The sequence below is a fragment of the Galendromus occidentalis genome, unplaced genomic scaffold, assembly GCF_000255335.2.
Source record: "Galendromus occidentalis unplaced genomic scaffold, Mocc_1.1 scf7180000077486, whole genome shotgun sequence".
In the NCBI taxonomy this organism is placed as follows: Eukaryota; Metazoa; Arthropoda; class Arachnida; order Mesostigmata; family Phytoseiidae; genus Galendromus; species Galendromus occidentalis.
In genome coordinates this window covers 494,145-518,584 of record NW_003805474.1, presented here as the reverse complement: position 1 = coordinate 518,584, position 24,440 = coordinate 494,145, and the positions used below count along the sequence as shown (strand labels likewise).

At 51.7% G+C, this 24,440-nt stretch overlaps 5 protein-coding genes across 5 annotated transcripts; 4 read left to right on the top strand and 1 right to left on the bottom strand.

Annotated features, from left to right (window-relative positions):
* Window positions 1–10,828: 10,828 nt before the first annotated feature.
* LOC100903374 (uncharacterized) lies at window positions 10,829–11,928 on the top strand. Its single transcript, XM_003745925.1, has 4 exons — window positions 10,829–11,050; window positions 11,225–11,384; window positions 11,508–11,650; window positions 11,807–11,928. The coding sequence occupies exons 1-4, from the start codon at window positions 10,931–10,933 to the stop codon at window positions 11,894–11,896; spliced, it is 513 nt and encodes a 170-aa protein (XP_003745973.1). The 5' UTR covers window positions 10,829–10,930; the 3' UTR covers window positions 11,897–11,928.
* A 3,712-nt stretch (window positions 11,929–15,640) lies between these two features.
* On the top strand, window positions 15,641–16,060 carry LOC108864559 (larval/pupal cuticle protein H1C). The gene has a single exon (XM_018640506.1). The coding sequence runs from the start codon at window positions 15,641–15,643 to the stop codon at window positions 16,058–16,060; it is 420 nt and encodes a 139-aa protein (XP_018496022.1).
* Window positions 16,061–17,121: 1,061 nt separating this feature from the next.
* LOC100903231 (periaxin) lies at window positions 17,122–18,769 on the top strand. Its single transcript, XM_003745924.2, has 3 exons — window positions 17,122–17,225; window positions 17,503–17,678; window positions 18,105–18,769. Exons 1-3 carry the CDS (start codon window positions 17,174–17,176, stop codon window positions 18,717–18,719), a joined length of 843 nt encoding a protein of 280 aa, XP_003745972.1. The 5' UTR covers window positions 17,122–17,173; the 3' UTR covers window positions 18,720–18,769.
* Window positions 18,770–19,445: 676 nt separating this feature from the next.
* Window positions 19,446–21,683, top strand: LOC100906855 (uncharacterized). The gene is made up of 5 exons (XM_003745946.2): window positions 19,446–19,457; window positions 19,575–19,770; window positions 19,858–20,004; window positions 20,158–20,875; window positions 20,944–21,683. The coding sequence occupies exons 1-5, from the start codon at window positions 19,446–19,448 to the stop codon at window positions 21,368–21,370; spliced, it is 1,500 nt and encodes a 499-aa protein (XP_003745994.2). The 3' UTR covers window positions 21,371–21,683.
* Window positions 21,684–21,745: 62 nt separating this feature from the next.
* On the bottom strand, window positions 21,746–23,820 carry LOC100906710 (dynein regulatory complex subunit 6). Its single transcript, XM_029112221.1, has 4 exons — window positions 23,707–23,820; window positions 23,344–23,548; window positions 23,108–23,263; window positions 21,746–22,977 (listed from the first exon to the last, which is right to left on the bottom strand). Exons 1-4 carry the CDS (start codon window positions 23,725–23,727, stop codon window positions 21,746–21,748), a joined length of 1,614 nt encoding a protein of 537 aa, XP_028968054.1. The 5' UTR covers window positions 23,728–23,820.
* Between the last annotated feature and the right edge of the window lie 620 nt (window positions 23,821–24,440).

Genomic DNA, 24,440 nt, shown 5'->3' with positions numbered 1-24,440 from the left:
TGAAGCAAAATGCGGAGGAGAGCCGCGAGCTCTCGCGATCTCTCCCCGGTTCCAGACCCTTCGCTTCCGGGCTCGCAAATAACAACAGCAGTCGGCACATGTTTCGACACGCTGGGTAACTCTCCGTTCTATGAATAGACTCTGAACGATCGCGGCAGAACGACCGAAACACCGGGGCAGGATTGTCCTGAGGTATTTGAGGCAAATACCTGTCCTCCGACAAACTCGGAATCCCTCCCTCGAAATCCGAATCCAATGAAAAGTTGGCGTGCTCTACTCGAGCATCGGATGGGCTTTGATCGATAGGTGCCTAATGAAAACTCTGAGCATCACGAATCAGGAAATCGACTGACCGCAATTCGAATCAGAGTCTGCAAACATAAGATCAAGATTAAGCGGTCGGACAACGACGTCGTCCCTAAAGGTGGAATTGAGCATCCGAGCGCTGTTGTGAACATCGGCCCCTTGTTCCACTCGGTCGATCCAAGTGTATCTGGTCAAGACCGAGAGCTATCACCGAGAAGGGCTTGAGTCGCCCGCTGTAAGGAAACTGCTCAAAGCCCCTGAGGAGAGTAACTTGGTCGTTGCTTTATTTTAAAGTGATCCGCCGCGGTTAGCAGCAGGCGAACGTCAACGACTACTCAGCCTAGATTGGCACTCTGTCGGTCGACTGACTTCCCGGACGCTCTGACCCTCCCACAGCGAGACCGCAAGCGCAAGGGTTTGCGGCATGTAGGGACAACGCGAAACAGGAAGCGAGAAGAAGAGAGAGTCCCGGTCGGGTAGGAATGACAGAAGAGATAGAGACGCTTGAAAATGAAGCCCAACCTTGTCAAGGTCGACCTTTCATAAATAGATAGGATTCGAAGTGAAGGCTCATTTTTCCCTGGATTGGCTTCCCTGCGTCGGGATCGAAAACAAAATGCCTGCTCCGGGAAGGAGAACAGTCGAGTGCTGTTATTCCGATGTCCCCGGAGATAGGAGCAAGAAGCTTGAGGAATTGAGTGTCATAAAAAAATGATCGTCCCCTGCATGAATTTTGATGTTATCAGGGGAGCCCCGTTCGACCGGGGAAAATCCCGGACCTTGGCGCTCGCGCTCGACACCATCGATCCGCTTCATTCTCGGAGCGCTATTAAAATCGTGATTCACTTGCCTCGCGAATGAGTCAACACGAAAGCATTTTTCTCCCTAATGGGACGGCGAGGCGAAAGCGGGCGACATAATCGGCACACCACTTTCGCATCGGAGAATACCTCTCGGTCAGGACAGTGCAGTCGACTCTACCAGAAGTTCCTGCCTCCAGGCGGTGGAATAATCTCAGTCTGTCGCTGTTCCAGGGAACCATTACGTTCCGGTGTTATGGTTCGAGATGACCGCTCAGCTTCGTTCGGCGTCGACGATTCCCTCTTGTATTGAGCCTTTGCTGAGAGGTCGTGAGACATTACTCTAAATACATTACTCTAGCTACTGGAAGCGTAACAACATTGGAAAACTGTCCATGGCATTGAGATAAGCCGATTACTCGTGGAGAAGTCTCGGAGCTCAAGTTTCGATCGAAACGGCGCGGCGCTCGGTCCATTCGAGCTTTCTCGGTTCTCCAGTCACCATGCGATCTTAACGGATCCGATGGTCAGGATCATGGAACGAGGGAAATATTCAATTCGCTCCCGATCGTACTCGGCGCGCCTGAGCGCAGAGGGGTCCGCGGATCGGTACGAGCTCCTCTCGGTCGTACGAGTCCAAGAAGCACTATTTTTTGCCGAGTCATACAGTTGACGACAACGACGATGAAAGCTCACTGCCTGACAGGTTCGATGAAAAGTAGTATTGGGAGAGCGGGCGCATAATGGACAACCGACATTACGCGGCCTCCGTTACGGAACAATGTTGATGACGAGTTGGCCTTCGGGGAATGAGGAGACGAGCCATTAGGAGTCGCATTGAGGTCGGCCGTGCGGTGGCAGAGAATGTGAATAGCGGAAGAAGGGAATATTCGTTCGAGAGACTTGGCGAGTGATTTTCGCGAGAGTTTCTCTTTTTCGCAATACTCGGCTGGCATTGGTGACTGGTTTGCAGGAATTCATCGGGCCCGCTCTTTCGAGTCCAAAGGGTCTCAAACTCGGCGATCCGAGTCCACGAGGAACGTTTAGCTTCCCTGAGGCCGAGAGGGGGAATCCTCCCGGAAGCGATCATCGTGAGAATTCGGTCGACGGGAGACGTTCCCTCGCAGTATTCAACATTACGCCTCAAACTCGGCTCTTTGAAGGAATTTCCCGCGTCACCCAATCGCTCAGTAGCCCCCAATCACCAGCATATGAAGAGACTCGTTTTTAAATGAAGTCCTTGCAAATTCGACAAGTAGATAAGATAAAGGATCCCTCCAGAGCCTGTTGATTTTATTTCACCAGGCTGATGCATTCGTACAATACATTTCCTCAAGGAATCTTTCCGAGCCACGGAAATCGGCTCCCGCTCAAGGTGGAGGTTTCGGTCTAGAAGAGCGACCGAAAGTCAGATGTTCCGATGGAACGTTGAGCTTCAGACTTGCAAGTCAGGCTCTACGGCGGGTCCACGGCCGTATAGTATGTATCCAGCACGCTAGGCTCCACTAAGGAGGAGAATGCGCACCGAAATACGATTTGCTACGCTCGGTGGCGCCAGCCGTCGATCGGGAGACGACCGACCGATAGGGCTGTGGGATATGTGAACGCGCGTAATAACACATCACACCCAACAGAATTGGAGTCCTCCAGTCAGAAGGCGCTTACGTCGAATCAATCGCAACCATTTATCGATTCATCTTGCTCGTGCAAGTGAGAGTGGCTTCCCGCTGTGCGCTAAGATAAGAAATGAGATGCCTGGATGCATGAGTTTCTCTGAGAGTTTTGCGGTCGTGAGTGCGCGGCTCGGAACGCCGCGACGCACTACGAGCTAGGAAAACGATCGTTCCGTCCAACCTGGAACAGAGGGGAGCGGGATTTGGGCAACGCTCCGAGTACCTCATGCTTACCTGCTCCTACCCGTGAGCTCCCGTACGATAAAACAAACATGTTATGCAAGCAGAAGATGGGGGAGAGAAGCTGACTACCTACTCATGGCTATACTCGTTCGGAAGCCGGTTGGAAAACCGAACCGGAAACCTCGTGAAGTCTTTGCGAAATCATTCTTGAACCCTACGGCTTGCGGATAACTCCGTTTTTGCCAGTGCAGACGCCGCGGCCGAAGGAGTCCGCCTCTCTTCCGCGATTGCGTCAAGATATTCCTTCCGCGGAATTACCCTTAATCGTTAACATTCACAAGCACTCACATGCCAGATGTTGTACTTTCAGCTCGGGAGCTTGAATCGAGGGATTCTCTTAGTCGGACTGACGGCGGGCTCGGAGGAGAGAAGGACGATGAAGATGAGGAGAATACTGATTGGTGAACATCGATGTATCCAGCCGGTGTCAAGCATATAGTGGCGATTCCGGATGGTCGGAAGGTAATAACGAGGCCGCCGGGTGAATAACGAGAGTGAACGTTCGAGCCTCGACCGCTTTCGCGTGCGTGCAAGCAACACAGAAGCGGCGTGAAGTCCTCGCCGGGGAGTCCTCGCCATAAAGTCGTCCACCACAGGTGGCGCTCCAGTCGACCAGGAAAGGACCTCACTCACTTACTCGGTCACTCTGAAGGCGGTGCTATAAATCAAACTTAAACCTTTCACTAATCGTCCTATCGTCAAGCACCGGATGATGTATGGATTGCTTGTGTTCGCGGTTTGCCTTGTTGACTCGCCTTTCCTCAGTTTGGGAAAAATCCATCGGCACAGCGAAGTCGGTCAGAGGAATACCAGCGAAGTCCCAAATCAAATTACTAGACTCGATTCCTGCGTTACGGAATCATCGTGGGAAGCGGTTATTTTCCTGCTCGAGCGTTGACGCCGATCGGATCTTGCTCGATTCCGAACTAGTATGTCGATTGGAGTAGGGAGAGAGAAAGTCTGAGAGAACTTTTGAGGTCGATTGGGGGCGCTTTAGAGGAGGCTCTTGATTCGCGCGTTTAATTACAGAGCAACGGAGAAAACTTTAGATCACGCGAGACTCCGCTTCTGTCCCTTAATATGAGTCGTGTATGATATTGGTGAAGAGTAGAGCACGGACTGGTCTAATGGATGAATCTCGAGCAGCGAAAGAGAGACCTTATCCGATACCTCCCAAATCCGAGCATTCTCCTTCCCGCGGATCGACCGATTCCCACGCTGCGCCGGAGCCGGAATCGGCTCATCTGTCCGAATCGGAGATTGAGTATTCCATCCGCAGAAAGGCCCCAGGTTGACGCAATATCATTCCTATCGTTCCTCGACCTCGCTCCCGACCGTCGGGTTTATCGCTGAGAGACAATTCCCGGCTCGACATCTGACGAGGAGCAGATGTGTTAGGGCTCGGGTTCCGTCCCAAGAGCTGGTCGATTGAAACACAATATCGAAAACGTATTTGGCTCATGTGCGACCAAGTTGATGATAAAGTTGAAATGTGCGCTCGGCTTTGCGCGAAGGGGATACAGTGGCGGTCTGGCGCCCGAGGCGAAATGGCGAGAAAATAACATTCTCTCCAACAATCTCCATCTTGTAACACCAGTGATACATTCGGAGTTTTGGGGAAGAATCCTACTCCCCTCCAAAAGTCGTACTCCGAACAGAATGGACACTTGAATTTCGAAAGGAATAAATATGTACCTACTAGTTTTTTCCACGCCCGATCCTAGCCCGAGTCGAGGATATTACGTGGGACAACTCGGCGAAAGCTAGCTCCGGAGGGGGGAACGAGTCGCGAATATCCTACTCTACCCTCACTTGTGAGCTCCGGGCCTCGGTGGCATTGTTTCCTCGAGCAGTCGGTCGGTCAGCGTGAGTCTCGCCCGGCCCGAGAGGTGTCCATGGACTTGCAGCCATCTACCTCCAGTCGACTCGAGTCGATAATTCCCAGACGCTCGCCTTTCAGCGGAGACGCCATTCAGAATCAGTGCAAGCCTGTATCGATCTCATATCGGTGCTCAACTCCCGCGGGCCGACCGATCGACGGGACAGACTGCTAAAGGCAAAAAGGGTTCAGAATGAAGAGAGAGACTGCGAGCGAAAGAGAGACCGAATTCCGGATACGAGTCAGTTGTCAAAAGGTAGCGGCTCCCGGAGGGTCCAAGGGAGTGCTCCGAAGCGGTCGACGGGGGGTTGCGGAACTCACGAGATTTTATAACTTCTGATTCAAACTTACGGCGGCCTGCGCCTCCGGCAACGGACCCCTTTTCAAAGTAATTTGATATGTACATTGAGTTTGTTGCTCAGTGGAAAATTCCATTCAGCACGTCCACGACCGTAAGCGAACGGGGAGAAAGTTCCAAACGTAACACGGTCGAGAGGAATCAGGGAGAGCCCTATTAGAAACGAATTCCCTCAGACAGTTTTGCCTTTTCGGCAGCGATCTGATATTCTGATACCCAGTCGAGCGCAACGTCTGGATCGAGTCGTTAATCTCAGGGTTGCTGCGAGAGTCGAGATTGCCCGCGCTGATTCACTCGCGGGGAATCTCTCCGCGGGCCTTATTTTTCAGAGGAAGTGTCAGACGGTTGTTTCGTTCCTCGGAATTGTGACATGAATAATCAGATTGAATTTATGATCCGGCCCCTTGGACTCCAGGAAGTCCCGAGACGCTGCCCGCGAGAAGGGAAGTCCGCCTAAATCGTGGTGCAATGTTCTAGGTTCCTCAAATTCTAGAGATATTTTCCTACCTCCCACTCAAGTTCGGATCGATGAGGACTCATTTTTGCATCGAGGAGGGTTCCGTTCCTCCTCGGAATCAATATCGCGTGAGAAAAACGAGACAACTGCCGCAAAACAATGGCTTGTCCCAGAATGGCGCGTCGGTTGCATATCCTCAAGGTAGTCGCCGTCTTTCTTTGGAAGACTAGAGAAATTCTGCTCTTTGGCGCATCTATCTCATGTCCATCCGTGTTTCATATAAAAACAAGTACTTGAGCATGGAAAAACGAATCAGACCAGGTGCGGAGAGCGACATCTCGGGGTTTCGACATCGAGGCTGGCCGTCATCTCGTGACTTGGCTGTTTCCGACCTTCAGCGGCGAAATTAAACTCAGCTGCTGGCCGGTGAAACTCATCATGAAGCTTCAATTGCAGGAGAACATGGAACTATCCCCGCAAGGCAATGCAGTCAATGCTATCGATGGGACTCTGACCGAGCGGATCGCCAATCTCCCGAAGAAGCCAACTGGGATTCAACCGGAAACAGCTTAGCCAGCGGAATAAAAGGCGAAAACACATGAATATTAAGTGAAGGGCGGTCCGAGAATCAGTTTCCGAGCTGGTTTTTCGATAATGTGAACTCATAAGGACACCTGTGTTCCGCGCTCAGCGACACTAGGTAGCTCTAAACTCTCTACACACGCGCTTGCTCTTGGTGCGCTTGCTCCGGAGCTGCTCGCTATCAGCGCGCTTCTCATGAGTTGGCTCGGTGTCTGCATAATCCTCGTCACTTTCCCTTTCTCGTGATCATCATTTCCCATTTGCCCCCTGCTTTCTTCTCCTTGTCTTCTCCGTGTACCTCAGTGCCCCGTTCCATCCTTTCCAACCTCTCTGTTTTCCCGTTCTCCCGCTGCCCTGGTTAAAAGTCCCCGAAGTTCCCAACTCCCCCGAAGACCCGTACTCCTGCCCTTGGGGTCTTCGGTTATTCCCGTTCCAAGAATTCCCTCTCTCATCGTTTCATAGGTTCCCCTATTCCCACCTAATAAATCCCCCCTTTCCCTTTTCGCCGTTCTCCTAGGTCCCCTGTGTCGCTCTCCCCGCTCTCCATTCTCATTCCATGAGGACACCAGTAATCCATGATCCAATACGGCTACAACAGCTTTAATCGAGATCTATGAATGGGAAACAGCATCGTATGATGACGGCAACCCCTTATAATCTTCCTAAGAGCTTTCAAAAATCCACCACCGAATTTTCATGGTGGTCGGGTCCAGTACTTGAGAGATTCCGCGAATTCGTATTCTCCCGTCTCTTCCGAATGTTCGATGGGAGGTGCAGTCAAATAATGTTTTCAGGGTAGAAGGATCAATCGCATGGGAACGACACCGGCGACCCCTATACCCTTCGGGCGGCTCCCCTGAACCCATTCTCGAATTTTCACGGCGTTCGGTTAAGCTCTCCTGGAGTCTATAGGGAACACACAACAAACAGACAGGCTAACAGTGAGTGCTCATATTTTTTTCTCAACAGTTCAGCTATTTATTCGTAATCATTCACTGCGGATTCGCTATCAGCTCCGCGCATTATAGCGAAGAGTTCTTCCGATCGTAATCATTGACACCATGCACGACGACCAGGAGGTCTGGGCGAGATGCGCCCGCGTCCATAGGCGATTATTTATCAATTATTGTACCGATTTCCATCGAGCCAGGCCCGCGTAGAGCGCGTTGTCGGTCCGGTGACTCGGGATCGTATTCCGTCGATTATTCGTATATGTAGATAATCGCTGCCATCGCCTCCGGATTCCCAGCTACGTGACAAAAGTGCGCGCCCAATGATTGCACAGAGCAAGTGGGGGCAGCCTCGCTAAGCAGTAAACGACGAGCTTCCACACAAGTCGCTGCTGTCGAACAGCTGCATTCTCTGTAGGATTCTTCCTTTGAACATTTCTGTTTGTTCTCAACTCGATGCCCTGGCGCTTTGTTGTCCTTCTCTATTACTGTGTTGACCCTCCTTTCACTCGTTTTCTCTTTCTTTCCTTCTCGGATCTCGGAGCCGTCGCCGTCGTCTTTGAGACCTTTGAGCTGCGTTGTTCCCTAGACCGTCTACTTTTTCTCGCCGCCAACCGAAGGCTCTGACTGCACGACTCCGAGGAGTGTTGTGTCGACTCCATCCCTCCTCGGCGGTCGGACAAAGCTCGAAGAATCCAATTTACATGATTGTATCCGTTAGACATAAAAATCGGCACTCCACGAGAGGACTCGAGGAACATCCAAATCAATTCGTGATCACTCGGCGGACGTGGTCGACAGCAGGAAGCCTTTCTGTGCCGAGGTTGTAGTTGACAGTTTTTCTCCAGTTCTCCGGACCGCGTGCTTGAGTGAGCTCCAGTCTAGCTTTGTGTCCATCGTCCGCCTCGAGCCATGAGTTCGGGCGAGTTCGGGGGCCGGCCCGCTGCCGCAATCGCCGCCGCACCGACGTGTCCCTGGCCTTCAGCCGTTCAGAGGGCAGCCGCCCACAAGCGCGAATACGAAAATAGAAAGGTTCTTCTAACGCTTTTACGGCCGAGCAGTGTAAAGCATGCCTCCGGGGAAGAGCTTCGATCATCACCAACACTACGTTGGCGACGGCAGCACAACGCTTTCAGAATTTGGCCCGGACACTGTTCCTCGACGAATTTAATTTCTACATGTACCTACAGAGCCGACGAGGAACGCGGTGAACTTCCCTCTGTAACAGCGACAGGCGCAGCCCTCGTTCAGTACAATTTAAAATGCGAGTATATTCGTGGCTAAATGTTCCTAAGAGTTCCTCGAGGCCCAGGGGCCACATGGGCTCATTCGGAGGAAACTTCACCGGGCTTCACCCTCGCGGTCGAGCACGAGCGGTACTCGTTTTTTTCCCCGACGAGAGCTAACGAATGGCCGTAATGACGTCGCTGATGTTCATTATTGCTCTTTTTCGACTGGAGAAAATTGAACCGCGTTGAAGCTGCGGAGCTCCGGATCCTGGCCATACCATCATCGAATACCCTCGTATAGCGTGCATGAGGTGGGAATCACCTCGCAAACCGTGAGCAAGGAAAAGCGCCCGGTTAGAACTTCGGAGCCCATAATCACAGTCCTCGGTCTCATCGATTAGATATTACTTCGTACACGTAACCGAGGGATAGATGAGAACCCGAAAGAACAAGGCCGGGTACATCGAATCTCGCCGACCGCGAGGATTATGTTTTCCCTGACTGAAAACCTAACGGGAGCCTGACGAAGACTCGAAGGGAAACCTTGAGGAAAAGCTCATTGACACCCTAAGGGTGAGAGATCACGAATCTCGACGGAAATTCAACGGAGTCAACCGGAAACCCTCACTGACGTCTCACGAGGGCCCGGAGCCTCGCGAAAACTTCTCGAGAGCAAAAGCGTGCGGCGCGTTCCACAAAATGCCACCTACATACCTACCCACGAGACGTGTCTGCCATCGACTGGCGGTAACCGACCGTCGGCATTGGTCACCTGGGCGCTGGACTTGGAGCAGCCGCCTGCTGATCGAGGCAAATCAGAGAACTTGTACGGCAGTGCGGATCCGCACTTTGACCGCTTTGATTTCTCGGCGAGTCGCCCGTATTCATCGCTCCCGGTGGAGCAGTGTCCCCGCGAACGATGTGACGTTCACTTGATTGTCGAGCTATTATAGATGAAAATGATCATGGAGGACGACGCCAGGGGATTTTTTATCATACGCTCCACGCTCGTCTAATGATTTCTTCGCCTGGCTCTTGCTGGGACAGCTACGCCAGAAGACCCGACGCGGTGATCGATTTCGGAATGCGACTACTTATCCAATCCAGGAAAAGCGATCTCGTCCCGCCGCCCAATAGATCAACGGGTCTCAACCTTTCCCCCTCTTCGGCCGCCGGAAATCAGGCGGCGGTCAGCAGGAAGATGGAGGTGATCTCGACAGATTCGCCGAGTCGCATTGATAACTTGTGGAAAGTTTTGCTTCGAGTTCGTCAGCGCATCCTCCACCCCTCCCCATCCCTCGATACCAGACAGCATTTCATATCTGCTAAAACTGTCTTATTAGTTATCAGGTTCGTCATCGAGCATGCTCCTTGTATCTTGAGCGATGTTTTCGGGCTACGCTTCATCAAAGTCACTTCCTCGACCGGAGTTTCGCTCAAAAAATGTCGCAAATCTGGTCTGCTTTCGAACTCGGAAACCGTTGTGATGAGAAGTCCGTTCCCGGAATCAGGCCAAGATTTTTTGCTCAAAGACCGCTCTAGAGACGTAAAATAATTCAAGGCCATGCCTCTAGCTCGGGCGCGACGCATGAAACGCCCTGGGACGAGACGGGGAGCCGTTTTACAATCGGCATCGATTTTCGATAGACTTGACCACAAAGCCGGTCGTAGCAGCTATTCATTCTCGCTGTTTGCGTAAGAGCGCCCATTACTTCGCCATCACCATCATCGCTCCATGAGACGGCAATACGGCAACCTCTCCAATTCGAATCAGGCTACGAATAAACGAATCGGGAATCGATGAAGCTCGTTCAGCACGGAAATGTCCCGAGGATAGGGAATCGTTCAGCAGGCGTTTTGATTACGGACTTCTCTGCGTGTCCGTACACTCCGTCGATAACTCAGCGTGCGCGCCAGAATTCAGATACGCGAGCTGAACTTTTGCAGGGTGGATCTCCCGAATAAATCCTGTCGTCTGAGATATCCCGACTCTGACCAAGAGAAGCCCAAAGCCAGGTTCGAGCCATCAATGGATATCGGAATAGCGGGTGAGGAGTAGCCACTGCCGAAGTTGTACCGCAGTAGAGTGCTAAGAGAGCTACTCGCGCTTAATCTCCTCCAACCTGACATCCGGCGAAGATGATTGAGCGGATTCTCGCCACATTCAGAGCGGAGCGGTGTTCTTGCTTGCCGAATCAGTCATAACTTCAGAGGATTGATCATATTCAGAGATACAGCGATTCTGACATGAATTTCGAAAATGCGCGCGAGAGCAGACGACGTCGGACACCGCGGGCTTTTTTTTGCACGAGAACATCTGAATTCGTCGAGTGGATGTCGGACTGACGTTCCCCAGGAGAACTGAGGACCGTTGAGAGTGACAGCTGACTGTGTTTCGTCAAAAGTTTCCAAGGCGGGCGATCGACTCCGCCTCCACACGACTGCCCGTGATCATGAGTTCCTCTCGTTTGACAAGACTGCGCCTTGTCCATGTGCAGCTCCAGCAGAATTCAGAGAAACGAGACCTAGAGGAGAAAGTTGAGCAACATATTCTGGCGACAGGCACCCTGAAGGTAGTCAATGTTCGGAGATCGATAATTGAGTTTTCCCATAGAAGCTACGGAAGCTTGAGCTCAGTTTTCTTGCCCATTTCGCTTGCCCATTGCCCATTGCTTTGTTTTGAGGATCCCGATGTATGAATGTGGAGAGTTAGACAGTATCATGAGATGCTCAATCCCGATTTTCAGGGAGCCATCACCGCTGGTGAGAAAGAACGGGTCGCGCTTGCAGAGAGCCTGGAACGACTCCGGTTATCGAAAGTGATTGAGGCCCTTCGTCGAGTCAACTCGAAGGAGGATTTCAATGGAGCTCTAGAAGATTTGATCAATCGTCTCGGTGAGATATCGGGTGAGATATTCCTTGCAAAGTTATTCCTGAGTAACTTTGTCCTCTTCCAACGTCGTCATTCTCGACAGATATTCTCTCAGGATAGAATATCTCCCGATCCTCAGACTTGAAGTTGTATTCTAGGGATAGTCAACAGCATAGACGGCGTCACCATGAGAAATATGCTGCCCCTCGACGTCGACGCCTTCCTCGAGGAGCTGCGAGATATGAACGAGGTCTGGCAGAAATATGATGATACTCCGATAGAACTCGCAACTCTGCGCCAGGTGAGCCAGGCATGATCCCTCTTTTCCGGTCGCCTTTATTAGGCCGATACAAGACTTCACAATGACATGCTTTCGACGGAAGATTTCCTCCGGAACGAAATGAGAAAATTGTTACTCTGCAGGCTGACTTCGATCGTAATGGCTGTATTCTTCTAGGAACTCAAAGAAGTCTGCGAAAAAATGCGGGAGATGGATAGAAACCTTCGCTCGCTGATAGTTCAGGACAGGATCGCGAACGCTCTATGAGATAGCAGGAATTGGGAGTGATCAGAAATACTCGTTTCGAGGCTCCAGAACAGGCTCCCGTGGTACCATGCAGCCTGAGAGCACTCCTGTGATATCGGAGATATGGACTCCGATTGAAATTTCGGCATCGAGAGCTCTCACGAAGGATTGATGCCTGGTAACATTAAAGGAGGGGATGAAGCTCCACAAGCTGAAGGGGGACGGTATCGGACTGGAATGGATCGAGGATACGTACCCATGGTGTAAGGTTGAAAACCATGAAGTCCGGGACGAGCGCGGCTCCGATGGTGCTACGGTTGGTTTATCGAACATGACCTGCAAGATTTTCTTATGCCTAATGATAAGTCAGATACCTACGACGATATTCTGTGATTCTAAGCTTAGTTTGACAAGGCTTAGCGAAATTCCGGTCAGCAGAGACTGAGCCCCATAAATTGTTGAACATCACAACAACCAATCACTCCCCAAGAGGTAGATTGTATAATAGGAGATAGAGTGGGGAAGGCACCCGGGTTGCTCTACACATTCTCCCTGTTCTGTAGAGACGAGCACGATCGATATCTTCATTCGAGTACCATGAGATCGCACTTGTCGTTTGATTCATTCGCGGTGAGTTCTCGTCGGCACAATGCGGGAGTTCAGAGCGTCACCAATAAACTTCAGCCGTTCAACAAGGAGACAATGAGGCAGAAAAGTTATTCAGGTCCGGAGAAAATTCTGGACACGGCTAAGAAGTCCGAGCGCTGAGCCGAACAGTGCAAACGAGACGACGACGTCGATTTGACCTTGGGTAAAGTCTGCCGATCGTATCATCATACGCGAAGGACTAGATCCCGCTTCGACAGAGCAGAGCGTATCTCCCTGATTGCGTGAGACTTCTCGAATTCGCTCCAATGACTGAGTGTAAGCGTAAATATTTGCGCATTTCAATTCCCTGGAGAAACGACCGTGAGCCATCGCCTCATAGATGACCGTTTCGAAATGACTTTAAACTGCGATAGATTTCAGAAGAGGGGCCTTTAGCATCTGAAACATGGACCACTTTCTCTATCTAGGGCAGGCGTTCCCGATAGGGGGCCCTAGGACCCCTCGGGGTCCCGAAGGTCGGTGGAAACAAGCTATGTAGACATCCTATGGAAAAATATGCTCGATATGGCTTGCGAGAATACGGACCAGCAATTACGCAACAGAGTTTCTCACTGAACCGAGAGGATTCATTCAATTGAGGAGGGGGATGATTCTCTGTCTAGCGAAGCCACCAAACACTCGCACCTTCGGAATGGCATCGCGAGGGTTCCCGAGCACGATCAAGGGCTTCGGGTGGGGGAAAGCGCCCTAAGAAGAAGTCGAGGGGCGCAGGTGTAGAAACTTAATCTACCTCGGAACGCGCCCCAGCCCCGAGACACTTCTACGGAACTACGCGACGTGACTCATCAGATGCTTATCCCGACCCGTCTGGTCTGAAGGTTCTAGGGAGTCAGAAGTACGCGAGTAAGCAGCAGGGAATCCTCTCCTCTGCATGGGGTTTCAACGGACTGCATTCTTTCCCGCCGAGAGGAACCCTCCCAGAGCCCCACATCGGTGAGGAACCTCGGATTGTCCCGCGGTATCGCCTCTCTCGACGGCAATATTCTTAATCAGTGAGGCAGTCTTCCAAGATTTTCAGAAGAACTCAATCCTAGCATGTAGGCAGGTGAAGGATATTGCGAGCCCACGGGGATCGTGTTTCAGAGCTCGGGTTTTCGCGATGAAGTCCGCGCAGAGGGAGCGGCGAGACTACGAACTGTGAGACTCTCATCTCTCGGTGTGAGACTCGAGCTCCTTCGAAAGTCGGAGATGCATATACCTAGCGTCTGCTAATCGGTGTACTCCTGACTCCTAATCAGGGAAGATGTCGAAATCTAGTCGACTCCGATTCGCCGATTCCCGGCCAGGGTCCCAGTAGTGAGCGATTTCTTGTTCTCGAGTTTGGGCTACCGATATTCGGTCCTGAGAGTGGAGCTCGATGGGGATTTTCCGCCGCTGCTATTTTTCGAAGGCTCATACCGCGAAAGAACGTGATGCGCAGCAGCCCCAAGCAGCCGCAGATCGGAGTTCCTCTCAATCAGATTCCATACTGTTAGCAGGAGCGGATCAATGGAACGAAGGTGTTCGTCGTCGCTTCGGAAATGCCGTCACTGCACCCGTATCAGGGTGAGAGTCGTAAGCAGGCTCTTCAATCTTGTTCGAAGAAAACTTCTGATGATTTCGAAAGTCTCCAAAAAACTTCTGGGGAGCAAGAATGGAGGCGGATTTTGAGTCAGCAGGGTTCCGCGAGAGAAGCACTCCCAGGATCCATCGATCCGCGGAGATCCGTCGCGAATCAGCGAAACTAGCATGAATATTCCTCGACAACCTCGAGGCATATCGCAGGCATATTTCGGTGATTGATCCAAGCTCCAGGTGATGGAAGATATCTCTGGTCACAATCAAACGGGGCGATCGTCGTAGCTGAACCGCCTGTTCACCTCGCACGGCAGGACGCTCCTGTTCCGACTTCAATCAATGTGTCAATCAGAAGCTGGCAAGCATATTTCCGTCAGATATATCAGACGGTCTCAAGAATCATTCTGGACTCTGCTCGAAATCTCGGAGACTGAAGGGAATGCAGCAGGGAAGAGTGGGTCAGAAAAGAAGATCATCGTCTCGACCTCTCACGAGGGGATATGGACGACTTAGTCAGGCTGCTTATTATCACTCTCATTCAACACATTCGTGGAGATTTCTCGGAACTCATTCGAGTGTTCGAAATTTCGAGCCCTAGAAAATTGCGATACTTTCTGCTCATGGTCGGACGGGCGAGACTCAATAAATCAATGAACAACTCGATGAAGACGGCGTCGTCCCGAAAGTAAAAGTCATCCGAGCGGGAAGGACGCGCAGGACCGTAGTACATTCTGAAAACCTGGCACGTTCTCAGCTCGCCCCGGCAACCAGACCGTTGGTCAATCACGCTCATTGGGATGAGTTTCTCGGGTACGCTGCTCGATGAGATTGAAGTCTCAAACCGCCATTAGTGAAATACGAACGAAAGCGTAATCACCAAGAACGACGGCGGCACACAAACGGTTCATTAATTCCACGGCTCCGATAGAACGTTCCGACTTCACAGAAACGTTGAAGGCATCTAAAGAAAACGCTGTATAAAGAATCAACTCCGTCTTGTTGAGTAACACATTGGACAGGCGCGACGCCACCGCCTCATTCGGACACCCGAGCATCTCGACCAGAATCCGAGGCGAAGCTGGAACTTCGTCATGCGATTATTGTAGCTACCGCACTGTCTACCACGACTTCGATGTTTCTCGGGGAAATTAGACGGAGGGGAGGAGGGATCTATCCGTCGACTGTTGGCTCCGTCTCAAATTTATGCCCGAAAGTGACGGAAAATTACGTCAACGCCGATGGGAGAATATTCGGGAAAACGGGTTCGCCTGGGACACTCAGGTCGATTCCCGTGTTCGATTCCCCACGCCGCAGCGCGTTCCCAATCTCTAGAGAGTTTCCACGGGAGCATCGCCACCACAAAGCGCTGTGCACATGGCGCCGAAAATGTAGGTACGCGCCGTCGGCACCGTAATTGACCCAGAATACCGAAGAGCACCCGCCAGAAACTTGAACACCTCCTCTCCTTAGCGATAGATATTTATATGTCGAGAGAATGGACGAGAAGCAGAGTTCACTCAACGCTCGACAACAAGCACAATGATCGCCTTCGCTTTCGCCGCTGCCGTCTTGGCCACCGCCAACGCTGGAGTCCTCCACTCCGCCCCTCTTCTCCAGGCTCATCATGCCCCCCTTCTGTCTCACGTCGCCGTCGCCCATGCTGCTCCTGTCGCAGTCGCCCATCCCGTCGCCACCTCCTACACCTCGGTGACCAAGACCATCCACGCGCCCGTCGCTAAGATCGCCCATGCGCCCGTTCTCCACGCGCCACTTCTCCACGCCGCTCCCGTCGCCAAGATCGCCCATGCGCCCGTTCTCCACGCACCCCTTCTCCACGCCGCTCCCGTCGCGAAGATCGCTCATGCTGCTCCCCTCCTCTCGACTCACATCGGCCACGCCGTTGCCGCTCCCATCTACGGAACTGCCTACGGAACTGCTTACGGAGCTCACGCTTGGTAAACTGTGGATTTACCTCACTGAGATCATCATTGTTACATTCGTGTCATTGTTACAATACAAACTCGATGGATCCAAATCGTGACAGCTCACTTTATTCGTGCCGAATTTCCGAGAGACACGAGGTCCACTCATGGTGATTTCCCTGCTAGAACCCCGGATAGGAAGGTGGGCTATCAATGTGGGAAAAAAAAGGGTACTTCATCAGCGAGGCATTTTTCGCCAGGAGCAGCGATTTACCAAGCGGGGAAGATTGGGCGGGGGGTTCCGACCGCCTATAGCAGACTCCAGGCTTTATTCCTCCTCTCCCTCGATGCATTGACCGCCCCCCCCCTGCGCTGGACAGCCCGAACGCACGCCCAACTTCGCAAATTATCACGAGCAGTGGTATACAGCACCTCGATGAAGTTCTCTCGATAGTCGTCTTCGATTCAAATAGAAGGATACGATATCGTCCTCAAGGCCTGAAAGATATGTCTCGCGGCTCGCTTAACCAAAGAGAGCAACATCGAACAATTTTCGTGAGACTCCAATCGAGAATCCCGAAGACATATGAATTTTCCCCACCGCGGCAATCTTCTGTCCTTTTTTCGCGACGCTCGACTGTGAAATTTCAAAATTAGGCTGACACCTGACACTAGCTCAATCCTGCATGAAGCACCGAGCTCGAGCGGAAGGTTCTCTCGTCCATATTCATGCACGAGAGCCTTAGTCGGTGCTTCGAGGAGTGGTATATACGGAAGGATTTCGAATGGCAGGGTATCGAGCGCGACCTCGTCCAATCACCGATATTCCACATGAGGTGTACATATGCTCGAGTAGCACCGACAGTACTCCCTAGACGGGTATGGCGGATACTTTGCCTCGATATGAGCTGAGAGACTTCCGATGAGCGGTTCGAGGGAGACCCGTCTATTGACTGAATTCTCGGTTTAAGCCTGTGTCAAAGTGACAGCTCCTCGTCTTTTCTGCGCGAGCTGAGTTGGATTTCATGGAAAATTACGGCGAACGGCGATTTACGACTTATTGTGGCGAAGCAATGGGCAGCAACTTAAATATCCTAGCGCGAGTCTAGCGGAGGGCACATCACGAGCCCTCCACGCTTAAGCAGTCAGAATGAGGTACTCCGCGGTTCTCGCCTTCGTGCTCGTCAAGACCGCCGATGCAGGTGAGTGGAAGGAACCACAGAGTAAGAGCGAATCTTCCCTTCGGAGAAGAGGAACTCCTTCGAAACCTACCCGGCTAAAACATCGCAGGAGCGGGTTTGCCGAATGATTAAATAACAGTCTCCTTCGACGTGGTTGAGAATCAGTCCCAAATCCTATGGAACAAAGTGCCGATCGAGCAATCGGGTGTGCCCGAACGGTACCTATAGATCATTCCCGAATACTACTTCAAGACATCGAGGAGTCCCAGAGCGGCTCCTTCACAAAATATTGCTTCAGGTTTCTTGTGCTCGCAAGGGGAAGGATTGTTTCCCGATCCGAGAAATTGCGGCCGATTCATCCAATGCATGGATTGGCATCCCCATCTCTTCGACTGTCCCAGCCAGCTTCACTTCAACCCGGGAACGAGGATGTGTGACTGGCCCTCACAAGCCGGATGCTCTGTTGAGGCGAATGTGAGTTCATCCCAGCCGCCTCCATAACACCAGAGGCGTACCCGGAGTTTTTTTCGGGGGTCCAAGAAGGCGACCTGCTCTTATGCTTTAGCACTACGGATGGGGATTGTAGGAGGGGGAAGGGCATAGCTCTCCCCACCTCCTGGATACTCCGCTGGACGGCACATACATGAGCTGTGTGAAAAACTATCGAACAGGACGATCCCATTCATCATCCTTTCCCCACGCGGAGAACACATGCAATGTAGTACAAATCCGTCGCTATTTCCGATGCACGGAGTAGCAGATCCTATGGAGCTGTCTACGATAGAGAGCATGGGGTGGGTCTTTGAGCTCCATGAGCCTCCCCCTATCCCGAGTACTCGAGAAACCTGGGATCAGTAAGCCGGGCAATAGATTTCGAATAATATCAAAAATATTTGTTAGGGCGACGTCGACCCCGTCGCGGTAATCGATCCGGTGACAGAATCTGCCGGAGGAAGTTCCGAAGCCACTGGGTCGGATCAGGTGAAGAAACGCGCTGATGAGGCAGGTGGAGAGGACTCCAAAACACCGGACGCCACCATTCCGGACGCCAAGCCCACGGAAGCCAAGATGAAGGAATCAAAGACTACGGACGCCGTGATGAAGGGATCAAAGACTACGGACGCCAAGATGCCGGAGATCGAGATTCCGGACGAAGAAATCGACATCGCCGAGATCCCGAAAGCCGAGATTCCGGACGCCGCCAAGAAGAAGGAATCCAAGACTGCGGACGCCAATATGCCGAAGGTCGAGATTCCGAATGCCGAGATTCCGGACTCCAAGATCCCGAAAGCCAAGACTCCGGACGAAAAAATTCCGATCGCCAACGTCTCCGAAGCCGAGGTTCCGGCCGCCAAGATGCCGGACGCCGAGAGATCCAAGGATGAGATCGACTCCACGTGGAAGAAAAGTATTGAGAAGGGTTTTCACAACAGGAACCTCGGGAGAAAAGATTCTCGAAGAGATTACAGCAGGTACCGACGGCACAGAGGCTGGAGCCGCGCCAATTCAGAATGAGCACGTAACAAGAAAGGAATGAGTGCAATAAAAAGTACCTCCTTTCTTAAGCAACCTCTGGGCAGTCCGTGCTTTTTCCAAAAATTGGTTTCTCCTGCATTGTAGAAGCTGGTCTGGAGAATTGATTTCGACATTCAGGCGAGCTACGTTCTGGGACTTTCACAAACACGCTTCTTTCACAAGCACTTCCACAATCTCTCTTCTCGATACCGATCTTTCAATTTAGATCCGAACAGTCAGAAGCTGAAGCCTCGCAGACTTCGATCTCAGTCAGAGTTCGGAAACTAGGCCCGTCGGTGGTGATGGCGCATTCGAATTCGAAGGAGGAGATACGTTCGAAAAGCGGGTGAGGGTAGCTTGTCATGAGCGCATGTTTATTCGAACGTCACGGAATCAAGATTTGTATTTGGTTCAAAAGTCTGGCTTCCTCTCGTCAGGGGCGAAGATCAGAGGCATTCCGTCGATTTGAGCCGATATCCGCCCAGAGTGAGAGTTTTTCCCAAGTAGAATAATCATTCACCCACTCGGACTAGATCATCAGCATCGGGAAGTATCGAGTGTCCCCAAGTGGTGTGGCGTATAGGAGCGACGATGTCAGGAATCTTCCTGTGAAGCGGACCGCTCGATCACCTCGCGCCCAGAATCGATGAGCTCGCGGCATTTCCGGGAAATCAGACCCACTCTCGTCTAGTATAAGTGGGAAGCGAATTCGAAAAGATGGACAGCATGCCTGCTGAGGTTGGTGTTCATCCCGATCGGGGGAAAAATCTGCTCCGCAAGATGGAAGGAAGTTTCCTCTGACTCGCTACGACCGCGTCAGCGTTCTATAGTTAGAAAATGAGTTCTACCTCGCAGCTACTGACACGGGTTCTGTCGGATCTGGATCCACGGAATCGACTCCAGATCGCCCGCACGTGTCGACGGTGGGCACAGGTTGTTTCCGGTCTGCTGGACGATGTCCGACTCGCGATCACTGGGGCCAACATGGATAAGGCAATACCGTGTATATTGAAGAGCGATCGCATTTATAATCACCTCAGCATTTCAAGGGGTGAGAGACAGTCGCTCTGAACGAATTCGTCGATGTGGAGCATTAGGAGAGGAATCGTGCCACAGGCTCATATCTCTCGCGTTTCAGCCGATCTCGACCAGTGCGATCCCAAGTTTTGGATAAAGGTCGGAGAAAACCTCCGGGAGCTTCGTCTCAGCAGATGCACATGGTCGCCTGCGGTTTTCTGCTCCATCATTCGGCGGTGCCCGAACCTGGAAACTCTCTCGTTCTCAGGTAAGGATGAGCTTGTCTGTAGCGTGTGTGTACGTATTCAACGGAGTCCAAAAAACTTCAGTGGTCCGAAGAATGCCGAGCGAGACATCATCGTATGGAGCCGATTATTATCCTCCGGAGCGTGAGGTACTGAATCAACTCCAAACTTCGCAGGTTTTTGGGAGGGAGACGGAATTTTCGTCCCGAAGCGACCGGAGGATGTCGTCCTCGAAGAGTTCCACCTATCATTCCTCAAAATGAATAGGCTCTTCCCGCGAGCTTACATGTCGAGCAGTACATTCGATCGTTTGCTCGAGTTGATGCCGAACTTGACGTCGATTTCGACCCGCTGCTCCACGGAGCAGGAGCCTCGCTATACACGCGCTCCAGACTCGAGCCAGCGCATCCTGATGCTCCTCACCGATGAACATGTAATCAGTATCGCAGAGAGATTTTCGAAGACTCTCCAAGAGCTCCGATTGGCGTGGTGCGCCGGTCTGACCGGTAGGGCTTACGCTGCCATCGGCTGTCTGACGAACTTGCGGACACTGTCCCTCGCATCCGCTCGGCACCTCGACGACTGTCATTTGACGCAAATCATACGCAATGCTCCAGACCTAGAGCACCTGTCTGTGACGGAAATAACAGACCTCGTTTCTGACACTGCACTCGTGAATTTGCGCGATCTCAGAAAACTTCGGCGTCTCGGCATGGATTTTCCGCCCTCGAGTGAGGGCGAATGGCTTCAATACTTGGCGACCCTTGCGGGTTTCGAACGTCTCAAGTTACTCGACTACGATTTCGAAGAAAGTTACGAAGCTTTCGAGAGCATGGCTCGGCTAGCTAATCTCAGAACGTTGACATTGATAAGGTGTTACTTCAATCCCGCCTGGTTTGACTTGATTCTTGACAATTTAAAAAGTTAGAAAAGCTGAGCCTTGAAGGTCTCGATGTGGTCAGCGATGCGCACGTGAGCAAGATCATTCTGCTGGAGAATCTGCAGACCCTTAATTTCTACGGAGAAGAAGAGGATTGCTGCGACTCCTGTCTCGGGGCCCAAGCCTGCTGTAATATGAGCCTGCCCGAAAGTCCCCCGAGGCATGAAGAGCTCCTGGCCCTCCCACCGCGTGAGGGCCGGCTCCGGACCCTTCATCTTTACCGCTGCCTGAGAATCACCAACGTGGGTTTGATTTCTCTTCTTCGCGGCGAGCCTTTTCTCGAGAGTTTGCTAGTACAATCATGCCCTCTGATATCGGGCAGAAGTCTCAGGGCACTCGAAACCCTGTGTCCTCGCCTTCGTTGCCTATTCGCTGAACCTTTCGCTGACGCCGTCAAGAGAAGCTTCCATGAGCGTCGACCATCCGTCACATTATTCGGACACTGTTGAAGCACAGCTGGCTATCAACGATTCCGGGAAAACGTCGGCAGGTACCATCACGTCTCCGAGCCGGAAGATGTCATGATCAAAACCGAAGTTGGGTTTCCTCCCATTCTTGATGGAGGAGGAGGTCAATCCTTCTCTGAAAGGACAGGAAGGGGAGGAGGGATGCGAGCCCCTATGGAGAGATCACCGATCCTATGTCAATCTCGAGTATGGGGCCCTCACCATGCGGTCCGAGGATCTCGGGATGGAAGAAGGGAAGAAACGAAGTCATGCACCATGATGGGATACGGTTTATTGGTACGAGGGTAGAAGAAGAGTTTTATGGATGGTTGTTGGAACGTGGTCATGTAATGTAGTCTACTTCACTTCGAATGGCTCTTATGATTTTATTGCGACCTGTGGTCTGCGGTTTCTCAATGAAATTCGAGCTTCTTTCGACATGTGGGGGCTGGTCCGGATCGTATGGAGTCGGGGACACCAAGTTTCCAGCGCTCTCAAGCTAACGTCTGTCAAGAGAGTCGCGCACATGTACAGCTCCTGGAGCAGTGGCGCTCGACGGATGAAGTACAACAAACCGTCGTCTGTTAATTCCTCGCAACCGTTTATCGACAAATACTTTAAGTGACTATGATGGGTCACTATGTTCCTGAGTCCTACGTCCGTGATATTGGCATCGTCGATGCAGAGAGACCACATAGCAGACGAGCCGACACCATTTTCGAAGGTCAAGTCTGTGAGGTCGCCAGCATCGAGTATCTCGAATTTCCTAAGGTTTCTCAGTTGACGCAGCTTTACACCGTCAGAATCGACCATTGGAGAGAAACCGACGTCGAGCACCATTAAATTCTGGAAATTCTCGACAATCCACGCAAATGATTCGGGGGTATAGCCCTGACCAGTCAGCCTCAAACACCGTAGATCTTTGAGGTTTTCGAGCTTGCGCAAAGTCTCCAGATCCGCGGCGTGCGGCCGAATATCGAAGTCTTGGACCGTGGTCATTCTCCCTACGATCTCTAGCGCTACCGCGAGTAAGTTTGGCCGGCTAGATATACGAAGCTTTTTGAGTTTCCTCAGTTGGTTAATGTAGTTAAATATTCCATCGCTTGGTCGCGGGACGTCCAGGGTGAGGGTTTCGAGATCGGGGATTCGCCGAAAGATCCGCCGAAGATCGGAATTCCGGATATGATTAGCTTCGCAGAGCCCCAAATGACGTAGTGCGCTACAGGCGCTGATCGCTTCGAAGACCTCTCGCCCGAGTCTTCGGCAGTTTGCCAAAAACAAGTATTCCAAGCTCCCCGCGTTTTTATCGATGAGCTTGCTCACCCTCGAGTCGGTGCATACATGACCCAGCGCCAGACTTGTGAATTTCCGCTCGCACTTCATCATGCTTCTCAGAATCTCCGGGAAGCCGAGGGGATCGATGCCACTGCTGTCCAAGAAGAATGACGTTAGATTCGGCATGCAATCGAGCAGGGGATCGAGAGTGTTCCCGTTCAGACGAACTTCTTTCAAATAAAGATGTCGGACGCCAGCTAAACATCGGCGGATTTTATCCAAGTTTGCACCGCCTGGGGGTTCCAACGCTTCAGGCAGTCCGAAGACGTTGTTTTCTGAAACCCGAATAGAATTTTCGAAACCGGCTGGATCTAATCCGATTTGAATAAGCGTTTCGTTCCATTGCATTCTGTGAGTGCTCCGAGCCGTATTGAAGCTGAAACTCCACCCGGAATCAAAACCCACCGTATGGCCCTACGAATTCCAGAGACTCCAGTCTCGGACAGTGCTCGAGTATCGAATAAAATGAATGAGACGACCACTTGCAAACGGTGATGTGCAAACTACGGAGGTGTGCGCCGACCTTGCCCCAAAACATTGCGTCGAAATCCAGTAGACTTACTGAAAGAGAAAATGTGACTACAATTGGACCAGGCGAGATCCAATCAGGATCGGCAGCCTACAACGCGAAAACTACTCACAGCTGTAGAGCTCGAGGTGTTTGTATTCACGACGAGTATTCATCAGGATTAGTGAGGCTGTCTCATTTGTGATGCTTTGACGAGCAACGAAACGAACATCTCCCAGCAGGGCTGGCGTACACAATAGGTCGGACCAATGGCGACAGACAGCGGAGAGTTTCAATCGATCAAGGCTGTGAATTTTCAGCAAGATATGCTCCAGCACCTATGGGGGAGAATGAGGAGGGGGAAACACGATGCTCCCGCGAGGAAGAGACTCAATCGGGAAGATCATTCCGATCCCAATACTTCTATAACCCGCTGTCTCGATTCGAGGCTTGCATAGCAACGGATTTCTCCAGAGGAGAAAGGAATTGTACCCACCTCCGGCGGTAGTTGATTCATACTCGAGTCTTAGGCCTCCCCCAGGCTGTGCTCTTTAGAAATCGCAGGAACCTCGCGCAGACACTCGCGGATCTCGGAGACTTTGCACACAAATGAGTTTGCGGAGAGGAGGTCCGTCAGAGCGTATATTTGCGGTGGTATGTTTCGAACGTGAAGCGTCAAATATCCCTCATGCTTCCGGATATTTTCTACTCGGCTTTCGTCCCCGCGTCTCGGGGTGGGCAGCATATCGCGAATAGGACAGAAGCCTTCCTCACCGGTCGCTCCTCCCAGGTTAAAGTAAATGAAATGCTGTCAGATACGGCAAGAACAACGAACAGGTTCTGGACCTCAGAGAAGCTCTTTAGGCGCCTTAGCTTCCGTTCTGCAAGTACCTCGATTCGATCAAGAATATTATATCCCAAGATGTACCTCGGTTCTCATCACTCGAAAATTATTTCACGAGTCGCTCCCTGTGAAAACCTTTCGCGTCTTGGAGTCTGCTACCATAGGTTCTATGTGCAAACCATTGGACTTGATACTCTGGATTTATGAATGAAAAATCTCGCTTTTCGCGTACCGCACCGCAAAGTACGACTCTCGTGAATCCGTTTTTCCATGTTGGCAGACCGAGAACCAGAGCAAAATAAGTGCACAGAACAGAGTATGTTGCCAGAGAAGTTCTGGTTAATGAACTCCTACCGTTCCGAACTGCTGGAAGATCGCGCTATCTG

Excerpts from the sequence above, each read along its gene's own strand:
- LOC100906855 (XM_003745946.2), top strand. Across the intron at positions 19,771-19,857 it reads TCACCTCAGCATTTCAAGGG|CCGATCTCGACCAGTGCGAT; the intron begins GTGAGAGACAGT and ends CTCGCGTTTCAG. Across the intron at positions 20,005-20,157 it reads GGAAACTCTCTCGTTCTCAG|GTTTTTGGGAGGGAGACGGA; the intron begins GTAAGGATGAGC and ends CAAACTTCGCAG.
- LOC100903374 (XM_003745925.1), top strand. The coding sequence starts at position 10,931 with ATGAGTTCCTCTCGTTTGACAAGACTGCGCCTTGTCCATGTGCAGCTC. Across the intron at positions 11,385-11,507 it reads TCGTCTCGGTGAGATATCGG|GGATAGTCAACAGCATAGAC; the intron begins GTGAGATATTCC and ends GTTGTATTCTAG. Across the intron at positions 11,651-11,806 it reads AACTCGCAACTCTGCGCCAG|GAACTCAAAGAAGTCTGCGA; the intron begins GTGAGCCAGGCA and ends GTATTCTTCTAG.
- LOC100906710 (XM_029112221.1), bottom strand. The coding sequence starts at position 23,727 with ATGAATCAACTACCGCCGGAG. Across the intron at positions 23,264-23,343 it reads ACACCTCGAGCTCTACAGCT|TAAGTCTACTGGATTTCGAC; the intron begins GTGAGTAGTTTT and ends TTTCTCTTTCAG. Across the intron at positions 22,978-23,107 it reads GGAATTCGTAGGGCCATACG|AAAACAACGTCTTCGGACTG; the intron begins GTGGGTTTTGAT and ends TTCGGGTTTCAG.
- LOC100903231 (XM_003745924.2), top strand. The coding sequence starts at position 17,174 with ATGAGGTACTCCGCGGTTCTCGCCTTCGTGCTCGTCAAGACCGCCGAT. Across the intron at positions 17,226-17,502 it reads CGTCAAGACCGCCGATGCAG|GTTTCTTGTGCTCGCAAGGG; the intron begins GTGAGTGGAAGG and ends ATATTGCTTCAG. Across the intron at positions 17,679-18,104 it reads GATGCTCTGTTGAGGCGAAT|GGCGACGTCGACCCCGTCGC; the intron begins GTGAGTTCATCC and ends AATATTTGTTAG.
- LOC108864559 (XM_018640506.1), top strand. The coding sequence starts at position 15,641 with ATGATCGCCTTCGCTTTCGCCGCTGCCGTCTTGGCCACCGCCAACGCT.